General features: G+C 32.6%; 1 protein-coding gene across 4 annotated transcripts; it reads left to right on the top strand.

Annotated features, from left to right (window-relative positions):
• The first annotated feature begins 537 nt into the window (after positions 1-537).
• LOC137815885 (amidophosphoribosyltransferase, chloroplastic-like) lies at positions 538-6023 on the top strand. 4 transcript variants are annotated; one of them, XM_068619051.1, is made up of 7 exons: positions 538-2689; positions 3263-3434; positions 3511-3674; positions 3863-3973; positions 4051-4214; positions 4964-5148; positions 5834-6023. In XM_068619051.1, exons 1-2 carry the CDS (start codon positions 1040-1042, stop codon positions 3272-3274), a joined length of 1662 nt encoding a protein of 553 aa, XP_068475152.1. In that variant the 5' UTR covers positions 538-1039; the 3' UTR covers positions 3275-3434; positions 3511-3674; positions 3863-3973; positions 4051-4214; positions 4964-5148; positions 5834-6023. The 4 variants fall into 4 exon arrangements, with proteins under 4 accessions (XP_068475152.1, XP_068475228.1, XP_068475114.1 ...); XM_068619127.1 differs by having other exon boundaries at positions 3904-3973; XM_068619013.1 differs by lacking the exon at positions 4964-5148.
• The last annotated feature ends 12785 nt before the right edge of the window (positions 6024-18808 follow it).

Consider the following 18808-nt stretch of genomic DNA (forward strand, 5'->3'; position numbering starts at 1 on the left):
AGATTTTTGCAAGGAAGAGAAGGAGAGGATATACCTGTGAACAATAAATATTTTCTCCTTTCAAAATAAGAGATGTTGAGGAAAAATCATATCACCATATATTATTTACTTATTTACTCTTATTCATAGGTAAGTATTTTTTAATATTAAAAAATAATATTTTTTATTTATTTATATAAAATGTGATTTATTTTCTTATTTTATAGTATATATTTAAAATTTTAAAAAATTATTTGAAATTCTCTTTTTTATTTAATTTATTGTCGTATTTATATTAATATATTTTTTTACAATTATTATGTTTATGAGTTAGTAATTTATTTGATAATAATTTTTTATGAAATTCTTTTCTTTTGTTAACGTTATATATTTTTTAATTTTTCATTATTATAGAATTTTTAATAATAAAAAATATTATCTTTTATTTATATAAGATCTTATTTATTTTTTAATTTATTTTCTAATTTTATAATACACGTTTAATATTTTAAAAACTTATTTGAAATTTTATTTTATTTAATTTGATGAATACATTTTTTAATTATAATTTTTAAATTAGATCTATTTATATTTAACATATATTTATTTTTTAATTTTAATTTTTAAATTTATAAAATATGTGAAAGTTATTTATTTTTAAACAAAAATAACTTATTTCATAATTAAAAAAATTTAATAGACAAAGATAAATTTGTAAAATAATATTTAACCATTTAAAAAAAATTAAAACTTTCTCAAAATCATGGTATCACTTAGAATCTCTCATAAATTTTTATCATATATACCCAAATTCAAACATTTTTACTTTCTTTCAAATTTTTTTCCCACTCTTTTCTCCTTTCACTTTCTCGAATCATCCTCCTCGGAACATATCTTATATGCATATGTAAGGTATAAAGGAAGGGAAGAAAAGGGTGAAGAAGAAAAAACTTAGGTAAACGGAATCAATAACTCCCGAAAGCAAACCTAGAAGAAGCATTCGTGTTCCTCAATTTCATCACTCATTTCAATCTCAGACTCCAATCTGAGAGTGAGAGTGATGGCCGCAGCAACACCAACATCATCCACTCTCTCCAAATCTTCCTCTCTGCCTTTCAATCACACCCATCTTTTTCCCAAAACACCCTCAATACTCCCCACCCTCCCACGCGCCGCCGTTAAACCTCTCTTCCTCGTATCCTCCAAAAACCCCCTCTCCGATGTTCTCACTTTCCCAACCGCAGCAGCCAGCGCCTGCGATGACGACAAGCCGCGGGAGGAGTGCGGCGTCGTGGGCATCTACGGCGACCCGGAGGCCTCCCGTCTCTGCTACCTCGCCCTCCATGCTCTCCAGCACCGAGGCCAGGAAGGCGCCGGAATCGTAACCGTTCACAACAACGTCCTCCAATCCGTCACCGGCGTGGGCCTCGTCTCCGACGTCTTCAGCGAGTCCAAGCTCGACCAGCTCCCTGGCAGCCTCGCAATCGGCCATGTCCGGTACTCCACCGCCGGCCAGTCCATGCTCAAAAACGTCCAGCCCTTTGTCGCCGGTTACCGGTTCGGCTCCGTCGGTGTGGCCCATAATGGTAACCTCGTCAACTACGGCACCCTTCGCTCCAACCTCGAGGACTCCGGCTCCATCTTCAACACCACCTCCGACACCGAGGTCGTCCTCCACCTCATCGCCACCTCCAAGCACCGTCCCTTCATCCTCCGCATCGTCGACGCCTGCGAGAAGCTCAAGGGCGCCTACTCTATCGTCTTTGTCACCGAGGACAAACTCGTGGCCGTTCGTGACCCATTCGGCTTCCGCCCCCTCGTCATGGGGAGGAGAAGCAACGGCGCCGTGGTGTTCGCCTCCGAAACCTGCGCCCTCGACTTGATCGAAGCGACATACGAGAGGGAGGTTTTTCCCGGCGAGGTTGTCGTGGTGGATAAAAATGGTGTTCAGAGTCTCTGCCTAATGTCCCATCCTCAACCCAAGCAATGCATTTTCGAGCATATCTACTTCGCGCTTCCCAATTCGGTTGTTTTCGGGAGGTCTGTGTACGAGTCCCGCAGAAGATTCGGGGAGATTTTAGCATCTGAGAGTCCCGTGGATTGTGATGTTGTGATTGCTGTTCCTGATTCTGGGGTTGTGGCTGCGCTTGGGTATGCTGCGAAAGCCGGGGTTCCCTTTCAGCAGGGTTTGATTAGGTCACACTATGTTGGGAGGACTTTCATTGAGCCCTCTCAGAAGATTAGGGACTTTGGCGTGAAACTCAAGCTCTCCCCCGTGCGTGCTGTGCTTGAGGGTAAACGTGTGGTGGTTGTCGATGATTCCATTGTGAGAGGAACCACCTCATCCAAGATTGTTAGGTTGTTGAAGGAAGCTGGTGCCAAGGAGGTTCACATGAGGATTGCTAGCCCTCCCATTATTGGATCTTGTTATTACGGGGTTGATACTCCCAGTTCAGAAGAGTTGATTTCTAACAGAATGAGTGTGGAAGAGATAAGGGACTTCATTGGGTCGGATTCTTTAGCCTTTTTGCCCTTTGATAGCTTGAAGAAGTTGTTGGGGAGTGAAAGTCCTAATTTTTGCTATGCTTGTTTCTCTGGGAATTACCCTGTGGAGCCTACAGAGCTCAAGGTGAAGAGGGTTGGGGACTTCGTGGATGATGGTTTGAATGGTAGCTTGGAGTCTATTGGTGGTGGTTGGGTTCAAGCGAAAGTGCGGTTTTAGTCAGTTATTTTATTTTACTTTACAGTTTGTGAAAATAATAAATAATATATGTCAGCAGTTTGCTGTGTATGGATTGATGCATCTTGGAATGGAACTGCTTTTAATCTGCAAAAGGCAGAAACTAGTTGTTATTTTGTTGAGTGAAATGTTTTGATTCTCAGTGGCAGGAAGAGAACTGTTTTTCTCATTCTTGTGCTTCCTTTGTTGTGAATTTTGCCTCTGTGTGCTTGTGTTTTATGTATTTAGATCTGAAGTAGAATCTTAAGGCTGTTTGGTTTGAGAAAAGGTAGGATGTTTCATTTTCTATTTTAAGTTTGCATAGGCAATAATAGAAACAGAAAATAGTAAAAAGTTTTTCATTCTTTCTTGTATAAACTTTTGAAAACAGGAAATTAAGTGAAAATATGGTGGCATTTTAGTAATTGAAGATGTAAATAGAAATGCTCTCAAACCAAACAGTCCCTTCTGCTTGTCTCTCTGTTTTTTATTAACTTGTTTGGGGACAGTCTTGGAGACATCTCTTGATCTCATTCACATTGCATTGTTTATTTGAAAATGCAGAATATGGTGTGACCAAGGACAAGCAGCCCTGGAGAAATCTAGTATTTGCTTACTTAACTGTGGTCCAATCGGTTCTGAAACACTTAAGAATCCTTTTCTTGGTGGGATTGGAAGCATCACTGTAGTTGATGGATCTAAAGTGGAAGAGGGTGACCTTGAAACAATTTTTTGGGTACAGCAACTTGTTATTGTACACGGGTTATGCGTTTCTGAAACTTTTGGTTCTCATTTTATTCTCTTACTTGTAGTGGACGAGGCAAGCCTCGGAAAGTCAAAGGCAAAATGTGTTTGCTCATTTCTTCAAGAGCTGAATGATGCAGTTAAAGCTAAGTTTGTAGAAGAGTCTCCTGAAACATTGATCGAGACAAATCCATCATTCTTTTCTCAATTTACTTTGGGTGTTTCCACTCAGGTATGCTACTATATATCCTATGAGATAAATAATTTGGGTTTTTTTATGTAAACATGATTGTGTGCCTCTGTTCATAATTCTGATTTTTTGTGTATCTTTCTCATTGAAAGAAAGCTATCAATTCATCAATTGACATTATATTTTTATTGTTCAATTAAAGATAACCTTTAACTTTGATAAACTTTCAGCTCGTGGAATATTCAATGATTAAGCTTGACCGAATCTGCAGGGAGGCAAATGTTATTTTGATCTTTGCTCGCTCCTATGGCCTTACAGGGTTTTTTCGAATTAGTGTGAAGGTAATTGTATAATTTTAAATTCCTTGTATATTTGAACAGTTAGTTTATTTACCTGAGATATATTGATGTTCCTGCAGGCAATATGTGAAATTGCAGAATATCTATCACGCTAAAGCTGAGGCTGATTTTCTTGCAATAGAACATCTAGTGAAGAAGTACATTGAAGAAGATTGGTAGAGACTCAAATAGCATTCCAAGGTCAACGATTAAAAGCTTCTGTAAAAATGCAAGAAAACTCAAAGTAAGCTTGTAACTTACAGATCAAATTTATTTATACAGCCAATAATGATTGTGAATGATCTCCATATTTCTGAATAATGATTTGTTTCAATCTGTCTAGTACCGAATTACCATCTTAAAAGGTCTTTGATTATGTAAATATAACGGACAATTGACTAGTTTAAATAAACTTCATAACAAGCACTTTCTAGAGAGAAAAATTAAATGAATCTAAGAAGTAAAATGAATGATATTTCTCATCTCATATATAAGTTAAAATCAACTCATGTACGTTAACTTTTTCTGAGGCTTCCTTGTCTAACTTCTCTATAAGCACTGATTAATTTAACAGAGCTTGGCATTCTTGTCTTAGAAAAGTATAGGGTCTTACAATTGAAAAGTTCCCATAATTTTGAAGCTAATGTAATCTGGGTCAATGTCATTATCTACTGTGGATTTTACTCATCCGATATACCTGACTGTCTTTTAACTTGCGACACTACTGTTTTCTTCTGGTGTTGCTAACGAGTGCCTTAAGGGCACCAAGGGTGTATTAGACTATTAGTAATTTTTATTTTTTTTTAGAACTTTCCACTTCCTTAATGGCTTAACCAATGTTCTGAAGGCATTTGTTAACATACTGAGCTTTAAATGAAATAAGATAATGTATAACCTACACGTGTTTTTTTTTTCTGATGTGCAATTTAGATTAAGGCAATGCATCTAACGAATTCTCCAAACGGATGCTTATTTACTTTCATCTGTTTGCAGCGGTAATCTACTTTAGTTTGATTAAAATTTCTTGAGCTGTCTCAAAAAATAAATCAAGCATTGGTTAGATTCTATTTAGTTTCATCACTGCCCAATCTGATTCCACTCATTGGCACCTTGGTGATTCTATAACCCAATTTTCCTGACACTCTAAGAATGTGGCTATTATTCAAGAAGTGATCAAGGTTTGCAATTCTAGCTCATCCTGAATAGTCTTGTTTGCAAGCTTTTTATCGTCATGGGTTTTTTGCTTAGCCTATAGTGACAATTTTACAGCCTTGTCTTGGTCCAGTTATATTTTAGCTTCCATTAACCCAAGCCATGGAAGTTAACACAAGAGACACTAAATACATACTACGTGCTTAAAATAAGTCAGCTAAATTTGGCCTTTTGTTGTATTTTCTCATCTTTAGAAATGATCCCTGCTCTGGCGGGGGGGACGTTTTATTAAAAAAAATCTAATTTGTTCCAACACAATTTATCATAATGCGTCCAAATGATCATGGTCCATCTTTCTCTGACAGATGGTCAGAAAAAGGTTTATAGTGGAAGCTAGATATAGCTATAGTATGATTGTATGATATAGGTTAGTATTCCTCTACACATTCTCATACTCTTTTAACTTAAGCAGTGAACAATAGATATTTGGACTTTACATGCAACAATGACACGGAACCGTTGAATAGTTATTCATTTTTAGGAACATCAGTTTTTCGACTAAGAATCCATACTCTTTGTTCACCGTATGATAATGGAAATTTGTAGTTTCAGGTAGCCATACTCTTGCAAAATCGTCTTAAATGAATGTTCTAACAGCAGAAGTTAATTTTGTATTTGAGTTGGGATTCACGTTATTTATGTTTCTCGCAGCTCATAACAAAGCAATTCGTACCAATGTCCTGAACCTTCATATTCAACGGCATTGACCACAAATCACAGCTGTTGTCACTATAATGCCTGTATCATGGTAGCAGTTGCTGTTTTTTCTTTCAATGGTTAAACATGTATTCTCAACATAATATTTAATGATGCTGATATAGATTTCTATTAGAAGATTCAAGGGTTTTGATGGAGGGGACTGATAGGGTTAATTCTGACTTGGTTAGTTTGTTAGAATAAATGTCCTATTTTATAGGGCTGTTAGCATAGCACTTGGATTCAGTTTGATTTAGTCTTTATTAGTTCCTATTTTCTAGCTATGTTTTAGGATAGTCAGTTTATGTAATCAGCTATATATTAGCTTTTCTATTATTCAATAAAGTGTGTCAGTTATCAGAGGTTCTTAACATTCTGGTATCAGAGCCAAGTTTCATATCAAAAAAGGAGAGAGTTCGTAAGCAATGGCGGAAGGAAATAGTGGTTTTTCTCAACCCTCTATTCCGAAATATGATGGTGATTATGACCACTGGAGCATGGTCATGAAGAATCTACTCCAATCCAAGGAGTACTGGAGTGTTGTGGAATCTGGTTATTCACAACCAGGTGTTGATGAAGTGTTAACGGCAGCACAAAAGAAGACATTGGAGGAAGCGCAACTCAAAGATCTAAAGGCGAAGAATTACTTGTTTCAATCTCTTGACAAGTCAATTCTTAAAACGATCACTCAGAAGGAGACATCCAAGCAACTTTGGGATTCCATGAAGATGAAATGTCAAGGGAATGCTCGAGTTCAGAGGGCTCAACTCAACCGCCTTCGCAGAGAGTTTGAGGTCCTAGCTATGAAACAAGGTGAATCAATCAGTGATTATTTTAGCCGAGTGATGATGATTGCAAATGATATGAGAAATTATGGAGAGGATATGGCTGATGTCAAGATCGTAGAGAAGATCTTAAGAACCCTCACTGAAAAATGGAACTATATAGTTTGTTCCATAGAAGAGTCAAAGGACATTGATGAACTCTCTGTTGATGCCTTGCAGAGTTCTCTTCTTGTTCATGAGCAAAAGTTTAAGAAAGATGGAGACGAAGAACATGCTCTCAAGGTGTCCTATGATGAAAGAAATGGTGGAAGAGGACGAGGAAGAAACACTTTCAGAGGAGGAAGAGGCAGAGGCAGGGGTCGGCAAAGTTACAACAGGGCGACCGTTGAATGCTACACATGCCATCAGCTAGGACACTATCAGTACGAGTGTCCAAATTTAGGGAAGCAAGCAAACTATGCTGAGCTTGAAGAATCAGAAGACATGTTGCTTATGGCATACGTTGAATCTTCTAGAATCAATCAACAAGATGTGTGGTTTCTGGACACTGGCTGCAGCAACCATATGTGCGGTGATTCTTCACTATTCATGGATATGGAGAATGGATTCAAAAGAAATGTCAGATTGGGCAACCATACAACAATGAGTGTTGTTGGAAAAGGAAGTGTGAGATTAGTCTTGGAAGGAGTTTATCACACTGTCAAAGATGTGTTCTACGTGCCAGACTTAAAGAACAATCTTCTTAGTATTGGACAGCTACAAGAGAAAGGTCTAGCTGTTCTGATAAAGGACAATCAATGTAGGATCTACCATCCTACAAAGGGTCTAGTCATTACCAGTAAAATGACAGCCAACAGGATGTTTGTGTTGCTCACTAATACACCTTGTTGCAAGCAGAAAACAAGTGAAGAGTGTTTTCAAGCGGATGTCCAAGATCTAGCTCAACTTTGGCATTGTAGATATGGTCATCTAAGCTATACAGGTTTGAAGACTCTGAAAAACAAGGAAATGGTGAAAGGGCTGCCACATTTTACTGAAACCAATGTTGTGTGCACTGGCTGTTTAAAAGGGAAGCAACATCGAGAAACTATTCCAAAGAAGGCGATATGGAGAGCTTCAGAAAAACTAGAGCTGATTCATTCTGACATTTGTGGTCCAATCTCTCCTACTTCCAACGGACAAAAGAGGTATCTCATTTGTTTCATTGATGATTTTAGTAGAAAAGCTTGGGTGTATTTTCTTACATATAAGGCCGATGCCTTTAGTGTCTTTAAGCAATTCAAAACCTGTGTAGAGAAAGCATCTGGTTTGTCCATTAAATGCTTAAGAACAGATCGCGGAGGTGAATTTACATCAAATGAGTTCAAAGAATATTGTAGAGAGAATGGCATTAAGAGGCAGTTAACCACAGCCTACACACCTCAGCAAAATGGTGTTGCAGAACGAAGAAACAGAACTGTAATGAATATGGTGAGATGTCTGCTGGCTGAGAAAGATGTGCCAAGAAATTTTTGGCCAGAAGCTGTGAATTGGGCCTTCTATGTTCTAAATAGATGTCCAACATCATCAGTCAAGGACATGACCCCTGAAGAAGCTTGGAGTGGAGTGAAACCTTCCGTTGAACACTTCAAAGTGTTTGGTTGTGTAGCTCATGCTCACGTCCCTGATGCTAGACGAGCTAAACTGGATGATAAGAGTCGCAGTTATGTTCTGTTTGGGGTGAGTGCAGAATCCAAGGGATATAAACTCTATGATCCTTTGAACAAGAAAGTCATAATCAGTAGGGATGTTGTCTTTGAGGAAGAAAAGAAGTGGAATTGGGATGAAAGTTACCAAGAATTCATTAGACTTGATCTAGAGGTGGGAGAAGAAAATGATGAAATCACACAACAGAATCATGACACACAAAGCAATGAGGAAGAAGAGATGACAAGTGATGCAATTGAGGCTGTTGTACCTAGTGCCAATCCTACAACTTCCAATGCAAGAGAAATCAGAGTTAGAAGAGCACCAATATGGATGAATGATTATGTTATTGGTGACGATGTTATTGGTGAAGAAGAAGAAGATGGTCAAGTACATTTCGCTTTCTTTGCTAGCTCTGATCCAATCAGTTTTGAAGAGGCAGTGCAAAGTGAAAAATGGAGACAAGCAATGGATGATGAAATAAGTACAATCGAGAAGAATGGGACATGGCAGCTAACTGATTTGCCAAGAGGTGCTAAAACCATAGGAGTCAAATGGGTATACAAGACCAAACTGAATCAGCTGGGAGAAATTGAAAAATATAAAGCTCGCTTGGTGGCGAAAGGATATGCTCAGCAACAAGGAGTTGATTATGATGAAGTGTATGCTCCTGTAGCTCGTATGGACACTGTACGCATGATCATTGCTCTTGCAGCTCAAAGAAGCTGGATTATTTATCAACTTGATGTGAAATCTGCCTTTCTCCAAGGAGAATTATCGGAAGAGGTCTATGTTGAACAGCCTAAGGGTTATGAGTTGAAAGATGAAGGGAGGAAGGTCTACAAGCTTAACAAAGCTTTATATGGACTCAAGCAAGCACCGCGAGCATGGTACAGTCGAATAGAGTCATACTTCAAGCAGACAGGATTCGAGAAGGATGCAAGTGAACAAACATTATTTACTAAAGTAAATAAACAAGGTAACTTCTTAATTGTTAGCCTATATGTTGATGATTTGATCTATACTGGTAATGATAGTGCTATGATGAGAGAGTTCAAACAGTCCATGATGACGGAGTTTGACATGTCTGACTTGGAAAAGATGAAATACTTTCTTGGTATAGAAGTATTACAGTTTGATGAAGGGATATTTATCAGCCAGAAGAAGTATGTGAAAGATATGTTGAAGAAATTTGGAATGGAAGAAAGCAATTCTGTGCAAAATCCAATGGTTCCAGGTTTTAAAATTCACAAAGATGAAGATGGTGTGAAAGTGAATAGTTCAGTCTACAAGCAGCTGGTTGGAAGCATGATGTATCTGACAACCACAAGACCTGATGTGATGTATTCAGTTAGCCTCATTAGTAGATACATGTCAAATCCAACTGAGCTTCATCTTATGGCAGCTAAAAGGATATTAAGGTATTTACAAGGAACCACTAGCTATGGGATTCTCTATAGGAAGACAGGAAATACAGAGCTGATTGGATTCAGCGACAGTGATTATGCTGGAAGTATGGAGGACAGAAAGAGTACATCCGGATATGCATTTATTCTGAGCAATGCAGTTGTAGCATGGTCTTCAAGGAAACAACCTATTGTCGCACTTAGCACCACAGAAGCAGAATTTGTAGCTGCTGCAGCCTGCACATGTCAAATGATATGGATGAAAAGAGTGTTGAAGAAGCTTGGCTATGATGGTAGTAGCAGTCCAGTTATATTTTGTGACAATAGTTCAACAATTAAGCTATCCAAAAACCCTGTGATGCACGGAAAGAGTAAGCACATTGATGTAAGGTTCCATTTCCTACGTGATATGGTGAATGAAGGAGCTGTACAACTGAAGTTTTGTGGCACTGAACAACAGATAGCAGACATTTTCACTAAGCCTCTCAAGTTGAAGACATTTCAGCATCTTAGGAAGAAACTTGGAGTATGTGATGCACCTAAGTTAAACTAGTATACTGTCTAGTTTAAGGGAGGAAATGATAGGGTTAATTCTGACTTGGTTAGTTTGTTAGAATAAATGTCCTATTTTATAGGGCTGTTAGCATAGCACTTGGATTCAGTTTGATTTAGTCTTTATTAGTTCCTATTTTCTAGCTATGTTTTAGGATAGTCAGTTTATGTAATCAGCTATATATTAGCTTTTCTATTATTCAATAAAGTGTGTCAGTTATCAGAGGTTCTTAACAGGGACATCCGTTTATAAGTATGGCTTCCTTTAATCTTGTGCGATATTTTGCTCGTTAAGTGGAATCTTGTTTTTATACACAAATTTTATGTCATACATAAATAAAAATCTCAAATAAATAAAATTTCAAAGCTTTTAAAAATCCCAAGTAAATAAAAAATCTGAAATTATTTTATTTCCTAATTAAATAAAAATATTAAATAAATAAAATTTATAAGATTTACAAAATCCTAAATAAATAAAATCCAAATATTTTAAAAATCATTTATATATAAAAATAAAAAAGCAATAAAATTATTAAATTATTCAAAATTCTAAAGATATCGAATTATTTTTTTAGGAATTTATTATTTAATAGTGTGCAATTTAAATTTAATGTAATTTCTATGTAATAGGTATTTTTTTCTTTGTTATTTTAACTTTAATCTACAGTGTATTTTATATTTTACAATGTTTATCTTCTTCATAAAATATTTTGGTAGAAAATAGTGAAGAAAACACGTCAAATAAATTAACAACACTTAGAGCGGGATGAAAGAATTTAAGTGTGTGAAATGATTTTAAGAATGCGATAAGATTGTTTTTGAAACCGAGGTTAACATACCAAATTATGAAAGTCAAGTTATTCCCCTTTTATGATGAATCATTTTTTTACATAACTCTTTATTGTTACTTATTTTCCTAAAACTTTGTGTCAATTTGTTGATAGTTGAACAATTTATTTATTTATAGTGTATTATTTATAATTATGCATAGTTTATATTAATTTATTTATTCAAGTATGCTTATGTTTATTTCTTATATACTAATATTTGTTTTGTATTTTTTTATTTAATTTCTTATTTACATTTACATTTACACTTATATATATATATATATATATATATATATTTAATATTTAATTATGTAAATTATATTTTTATAAAAAATAGTGTAAGAAAACACATCAAATAAATCAAAAAAACTTAGAGCGGGATAAAAGAAATTTTGTATATTAAATTACTTCAAAAAAAGTCATTTAACATACTTTTTTATCAGATGTTAACCTACCAAATAATGAAATTCCTAAATTATTCAAAATCCTTAATAAATACAAATCTTAAATTATTTAATGTCTTACTGAAATAAAATATTACAATAAAAAATTCCTAAATTATTTAAAATTCTAAATAAATACAAATCATAAATTATTAAATATAGTACTTAAATAAAAATTTATAATAAATAAAAATACTTAAATTATTTAAAATTATAAATAAATACAAACCCTAAATTATTGAAAGTCATACTTAAAATAAAAATTTACAAAGAAAAAAATTTCCTAAATTATTCAAAATAAAATTCGTAAATAATTCAAAGTTTTAAACAATTAAAAATTCTAAATTATTTAATGTCCTACTTAAATGAAATGTCTAAAATAAATAAAATTCTTATATTATTCAAAATATTAATAAATAATAATTCTAAATTATTTAATTCTCTACTTAAATAAAAAATTGAAACAAAATAAAATTTCTAAAATATCCAAAATTTTAAATAAACACAAATTATAACTTATTTTATGTGATATATAAATAAAATTTCAAATGTTTTTAAAAATCATAAATAAATAAAAAATCAAAAGTTATTTTATGTCCTACTTAAATAAAAATATAAAATAAATAAAATTTCTATGTTTTTCAAAATTTTAAATAAATAAAATTCCAAAACTTTGTAATGTCAGTTAGATAAACATAAAAAATCAATAAAATTTGTAAATTAATCAAAATTCTAAATAAATTCACATTCTAAATAATTTAATGTCATATAAAAATATAAAATTAATAAATTTATAAGTTTTCAAAATTCTACATAAATAAAATTCCTAAATTATTTTATTTCCTGCTTAAATAATAATCTCAAATAAATATTGTAACAAAATAATATTTTTAAATTATTTTACTTACAAAAAGTAAAGTTATTGTAATTTGGATTCATATGTTTTTTTATTTTTATGTTTATATTTAGGATTCTAGATATTTATTTTTGTTGTTATGTTTATGTTTATTATACTGTTTTATTTATGGTTTTCTTTACAATATTTGTTCTGCCCATGATACATAAAATAAGTGTTATGATATTAAAGTTGTTTTTTAGATTTCACTTACAACAACAAGATTTTGCTGAAATGAAGACATGAAGTTTTTTTTTATTGTTGTAAATAGAAATTAATCAGTATATAATTCATAATTTTATAATATGTAATTTATTTATTAATTTAATTTGGATGTTTTCTATTTTTAATTTATTATGTTTATGTTTATTACACTCTTTATTTATGGTTTTCTTTATGGTATGTGTTTTGCTCATGTAATGTCATATACATAAAATAACTATTGTATGATTTCACTTTTATTTATTTTTCAGATTTCACTTACAACATTATTTTTTTTATTTTACTTTTATAATATAGTTTAAATCTTACATAATTTTTTTATATCAAATGAAACATAAAAAACAATCCATTTTATTAGAAAACCAAAAAAGAAATCATTTTTATGTTGCAAAAAAACTTAACAAACACATAAGCAACAATATGAAGAACAATGAAGGAAACAAACCAATAAAAAGATAAAAAAAAAAATTGACATAAATGATAAAAACAAGAAACTCTGATAAAAAAAAATCCAAAAAATACTATAAAAACAGTAAAAAAAATAATATAAAAAATTATTAATATAATAATCATATTTCATAAATAATTATAATGTATTTCTTTCCGCTAAGTTAATAACTCAAGTCACAAAAGAGAGAGAAGTACACACGGAAGATTGATGCTGATTTTCAAATTGGAAGATAAAGAATGAAAGAGAGTGTTCCGATAGGAATTTTTTAGAGGATACTTTTTTATTGAAAGTTTAGAATATTTTGTAACAAAATTTGTTATTTCGATAGGAAATTTTGGAAGTTTATGAAAATAATGTGATTACTTTAAATTAGATAAATTTCAAAATTATATTTAAAGAAGTAAGAATTTGAATAAGAATGTAGGTCGTGATTATTTAGTGAATAATGTTAATAAAAGTTTTTTATCCAGTATTAACATAATTATTTTTCAGGCGTCAGTTAGGGATTTTTACTATCATTAATGGGGTTATTTTTTTTATTATTGATAGTAAATATGTTTTAGTTAACACTCATTAGAGTTATTATTCAAATAGACATTGTTGGGATTATTTAAGTGATACTATTTTTCAAAGTGTTAGTTATATTTTTTTCACTTCAAAAATATGTAATGATTCTTGTTTATTGATGTTTGCAAAAGGCTATTTTTATAATAAAAAAATTCATGCTAACATCGAATTTTGATATCTTAATTAGGTTTGACTTCTCAATATTCATTAATCATTTATCATCACATAAAAAATAACATAAAAGAGAAAATAAAAAATACAAAACATGGGACCAAACCAAAATCTATTTAAGAAAAGAAATACAATCTAAACACGGAATAAAGAAAATTGATATATGTTATGAAAAAATTCAAACTGAGACAATGAGGCATAACAAAGTACCAAAAAAGTCTAACTTATTTTCAACACTCAAATTATTTAATTTATCAACACAATTATTGTCTTCCCTATAGATATAGAAACTTTGAAGTCCATACCAACATATAGTTGCATAAACTACAATCCTCTCTCTTCCATACAAGCAATGCTTTACTTTGGAGGACTTACTTAAAGAGCCACCATAACTAAAAGTCCAAATGGTTATAGTCTTACATACAGGTGTAACAACTCAAGAACAATGACAATCCAACACAATTGGTATTTTCATCAATTGTTACAAAACATAACTCGAATATTACAATATAAAGATCGCAAAAAATTCATTAAATTCAACTACGTTGTCCATCTAGAGTGGTTAATTAAAAAATTGTCTATGATTTAATAGAAATCAAATCTGACAGTGATGTTGCAGATATGATTAATTATTGAAAAAAACTCAACCACTACATCCAAGTGTACAACGTAAACAATCATGAAGTAGAATTCTTTATCAAAACTAAGATTTATGCAAAACAATCCATGATAAATTAGTTAGTGACTTAGAAGACAATACCTATATCAACCACCACAACATCAAAAGATCTACATTTGACTATTTAATTTCACTTATAATTTTCATCCAATTATATGTATTTCCTTCACAAGTATTTGTATCAAATTTCAATTCCTCCTTAACTAAACATTCAAATATTTTCTTATGCATTGTACTATTATATATTTCTACTTTACTTCTTTCCAAATTTCAGTACGTAAAATTATTAATATATATATATATATATATATATATATATATATACATAAACTAACTCCTACGATAATAAAATTTTCCAAAGCCAATTATCAATTTACTCATCATACAAATCTCCAATTTGTTTACTTTAATAAATCTCACTGTTATAACCATAAATTATAAATGCAAAATTCAACAATATTACTTCCAAAATTATTAACCTTTACCTTCATTTATATTTTTTTTAATTTATATTTACACAAAATATGTGTAGTTTTAAATAATTATTTCTTTAAATATCCATTTCTCAAAATTAATATATCACTTACACTTATTTTTTTTTAAATAATATATTTTTACAACTGAATAAATTCAATTATATCACATACATAGCATTACTTTATTACAACTCTTTATTTTCAAAAGTATTATTTTATACCTTATCTGTAAATTCTTTATTTTTCACATTTTTTCTTATTTAAAAAGTTTCCTAATTTATATTTCTTTATGGTATATCTATTTATAACTCTTTATTTATCCAATTTTTAACTTGTCTAAATTATATGTTACAAATATTAAATGTAATTATTTTTCTCAATTTTTTTTAATTTGTTTTTGTATGAACCAGGAAGGTGATGTGCTTAATATTCTTTGGGTCGGTTCCTTTTAATCTTCGTGAAGTCAAATATTCAATGATTAAGAATAATAAATGGTACTAAATATTGTATATTTTACTTTATATTTAAAACATGTATTTATAGGGGTCTCAGAGAGGCTTTTGTGTTGATAAATTATTGATTTGAGTATTAAGAAGTGATTTTATATATGCAAATTCTAATGAAAGTCTAAGTGGTGATATAACTTGATCCTCCAAGCCGTGTTCGATCAGATTACTATTAAGATTTCAGTGGTAAGTGGTAGATAACAAAGTGTTGACAATCGACTATTGTAGAAAATTCATTAATTTTTATATTTTTTTTTTCAAAATTTCCACTTCATATTATTTTAAATTAAAAAAAAAATTAACCATATTACAATGAATGAAGATGAAAAGACATTGCCTAGACAGCGATCCAACAATTGGGTGCACGTAATTGCGGTGGAAAAGGAAGTTGGGCCTAAACAATCAAAACGGAAGGTTGAACTTGAGAAGGTTGGACTGTGCAATAGAGGCTTGGTGAAAATATCTGCAACTTGCATAGCAAAAAAAAGACAAATGCTCCCTGCACCCAACACTTTTGAACCTGCACCCAACATAATTCTTAAAATTCCAAAAATACCCTTTATTTCGGAAATGAAAATCCTGAATTGAAAATAATGCATTCTGGAAAAATAAATCCGGAAGAAATTTTTGTATTTCGAATATAAAAATCTGAAAAAAAAATCAGAATCCCATTATGGATAAAAAAATCGGAACTAAAATAATACATTCCAGAAAAATTTATTTGGAAGAGATTATTGTGTTTCGGAAAAGGAGGTCTAGAATGTAATGTTATATGCACCCCATTTTTTTAAGGGCATTTTCGGTTTTTCCCCTGTGATTGGGTGCAATGATATGGTGTAGGAAGCAATTGCCCAAAAAAAAATAGGCAGCAGTTAGACCAAAGTTGAGTTTTTTTATAAACTAAGTGACACTCAATTTCAATGTGCTTGGTACGATCATGACAAACTTTATTGGAAGCAATTTGTAGGGCAGATTTGTTGTCGTAATACAAAGTGGCAGGTTGAGAGAGAAAGATGTAGATCCGGAAGAAGATAAGACAACCATTGCATTTCACAAGTAGTGGTTGCTAGTGCTCTATACTCGGCCTCAGAGGAGCTGCGAGAGATAGTTTGTTGCTTATTTGATTTCCATGAAATTAGGGAATCCCCTAAATAGATGGAATATTCAATGACTAATTTTCTAGTGGTAGGGCAGGTGTCCCAGTTAGAGTCACTGAAACCACGGAGCTGAATAGTGCTGGTGTTTGAAAAATAGATATTGTCACCAGGAGTGCCCTTGAGATATCGTAAAATACGAGAGACGGCTTGTTGATGATGGCTGGTGGGTGCAAAGATGAATTGGCTGAGATTGTGGACAATGAAGGTGATGTCGGGTCTGGTATTGGTTAAGTAGATGAGATGTCCAAGAAGTCTTTTGTATTGAGAGGCGACATCAACATCAAGAGGTGTTCCATGATCAGGGGAAAGTCAATAAGTGTGAGTCATAAAAGTGGCCACAGGTGCATAATCAAGCATGTCGGTTTCTTGAAGGAGATCAAGAGTATATTTGCGTTGACTTAAATGAAGACCATCACTGTTACGATCAATTTCAATATCCATAAAGTATGTGAGGTTACCTAGATTTATTTATCTTGAAGTGATGGTGAAGAAAGGCGGTGATGGTAGTGATTTCCTCCATGTCATCACCAGTTAAAACCAAATCGTCAACATAAACAAGAATGACAGTGAGTTTATCGTTATGGTATTTAAAAAAAAGAGAATAATCAACAATAGAAATTGAGAAGTTATTAGATAAAAGAAAAGTAGAGAGTTTGGCATACCATTGGCGTCCAACTTGGCGAAGACCATATAAGGACCGTTGAAGTTTGCACATGTGGAAGAGGTAGGCCAGGTGTGTGTGTGTGGGCGGGGGGGGTGGGGGATCATGTAGATTACCATGAAGGAAGGCGTTATTGATATCCAATTGTTTTAAAAGGCTAGTGAAGTCTTTGGCAACTACTCGAGCTTTATGGCGCTCAATAGTGTCATCATAATTATGTTTGGTTTTATATACCCATTTGTAGCCAATGGTTTTCTTTCCTGGAGGAAGGAGGGTAAGCTGTTAGGTACTGTTGACAGCAAGAGCTTGAAGTTCAGCTTGCATAGCAGATTGTCAAGAAGCATTTTTTGAGGCCTCAGTGTAAGATCGAAGTTCAGGGTGAGAATTAATAAAAGAGATAATGGTTTTAAAAGAAGAAGATAGATAATTGCAAGATAAGTAATTTTGAATTGGGTATCGAGTACTTATAGTGGTGACTACAGTTTGGAAATTCGCAAGGTAGGCAGGTTGTCGACGAGGACGAGTGGATCTTCTTGGAGGATCAGGAGGTGATGGGACTGGTGAAGATGCAGTGTTGGGTGTAGGTGTAGGTTCAGGTGGCTCGATAAAAGATGAAATATCATAAAAGAAATCATATGTAGAATTATATGCGTTAAAAACAGGTAGAGATAAAATGTTGGGTCCCCTGGTCAAGCCACAATCCAATTGGTATGGAAAGTGGTTTTCATGAAAGATTACGTGTTTAGATATCTTTATGCTATGGAACTTCAAATTTAAGAAAATATAACCTTTTGTATTTTGCGAGAAACCAAGAAAAACATCTTCAATAGAGCACTAATACCATATTACAATGAGTGAAGATAAAAAAGCCTTGTCCTAGGAGACGATCCAACAATTGGGTGCATGTAATTATGGTGGAAAAGGAACCACCGGTGAACCCTAAATGCAAGAGTGAGAGAGCACCAACAAAAACGTAAAAGAGAAAAAAAAACATGCAGAAAAAAAAAGATGAAAATTGAAATATATTCACTTGTATCAAAAAGTAAAGATACACTGGTGTATGTATAAGGTAAAAAAAAAACAAAAAAAGAAGTTGGACCTAAACACGAAAACCCAACAACCTAAAACAGAAAAGTAAACTAATTAAAAAAAGTAATATCAAATTCCGACTTCATGGGATAATTGTGCTCCTCATGTAATAAAAAGGCACATTTAGCTATCCATGTAAACAAAATTGGGAAGCTTGCTTTATCAATCAAATTTCCTTTCAAGAAGAGAAATAATTTTTTTTTTGATAAACGGGAAAAATAATAATAATATAATTATTTAGTATAGTAAAAATATGTGAGAAATAGAGAGAAAATGTTTTAAAATGATGTAATTTGATTGATTTAACATAAAACAAAAAATATAGATAAATGAGCAAAATATATTAAACATTAG

The sequence above is a fragment of the Phaseolus vulgaris genome, chromosome 11 (genome assembly GCF_000499845.2).
Source record: "Phaseolus vulgaris cultivar G19833 chromosome 11, P. vulgaris v2.0, whole genome shotgun sequence".
Classification (NCBI taxonomy): domain Eukaryota; kingdom Viridiplantae; phylum Streptophyta; class Magnoliopsida; order Fabales; family Fabaceae; genus Phaseolus; species Phaseolus vulgaris.

Excerpts from the sequence above, each read along its gene's own strand:
- LOC137815885 (XM_068619051.1), top strand. The coding sequence starts at position 1,040 with ATGGCCGCAGCAACACCAACATCATCCACTCTCTCCAAATCTTCCTCT.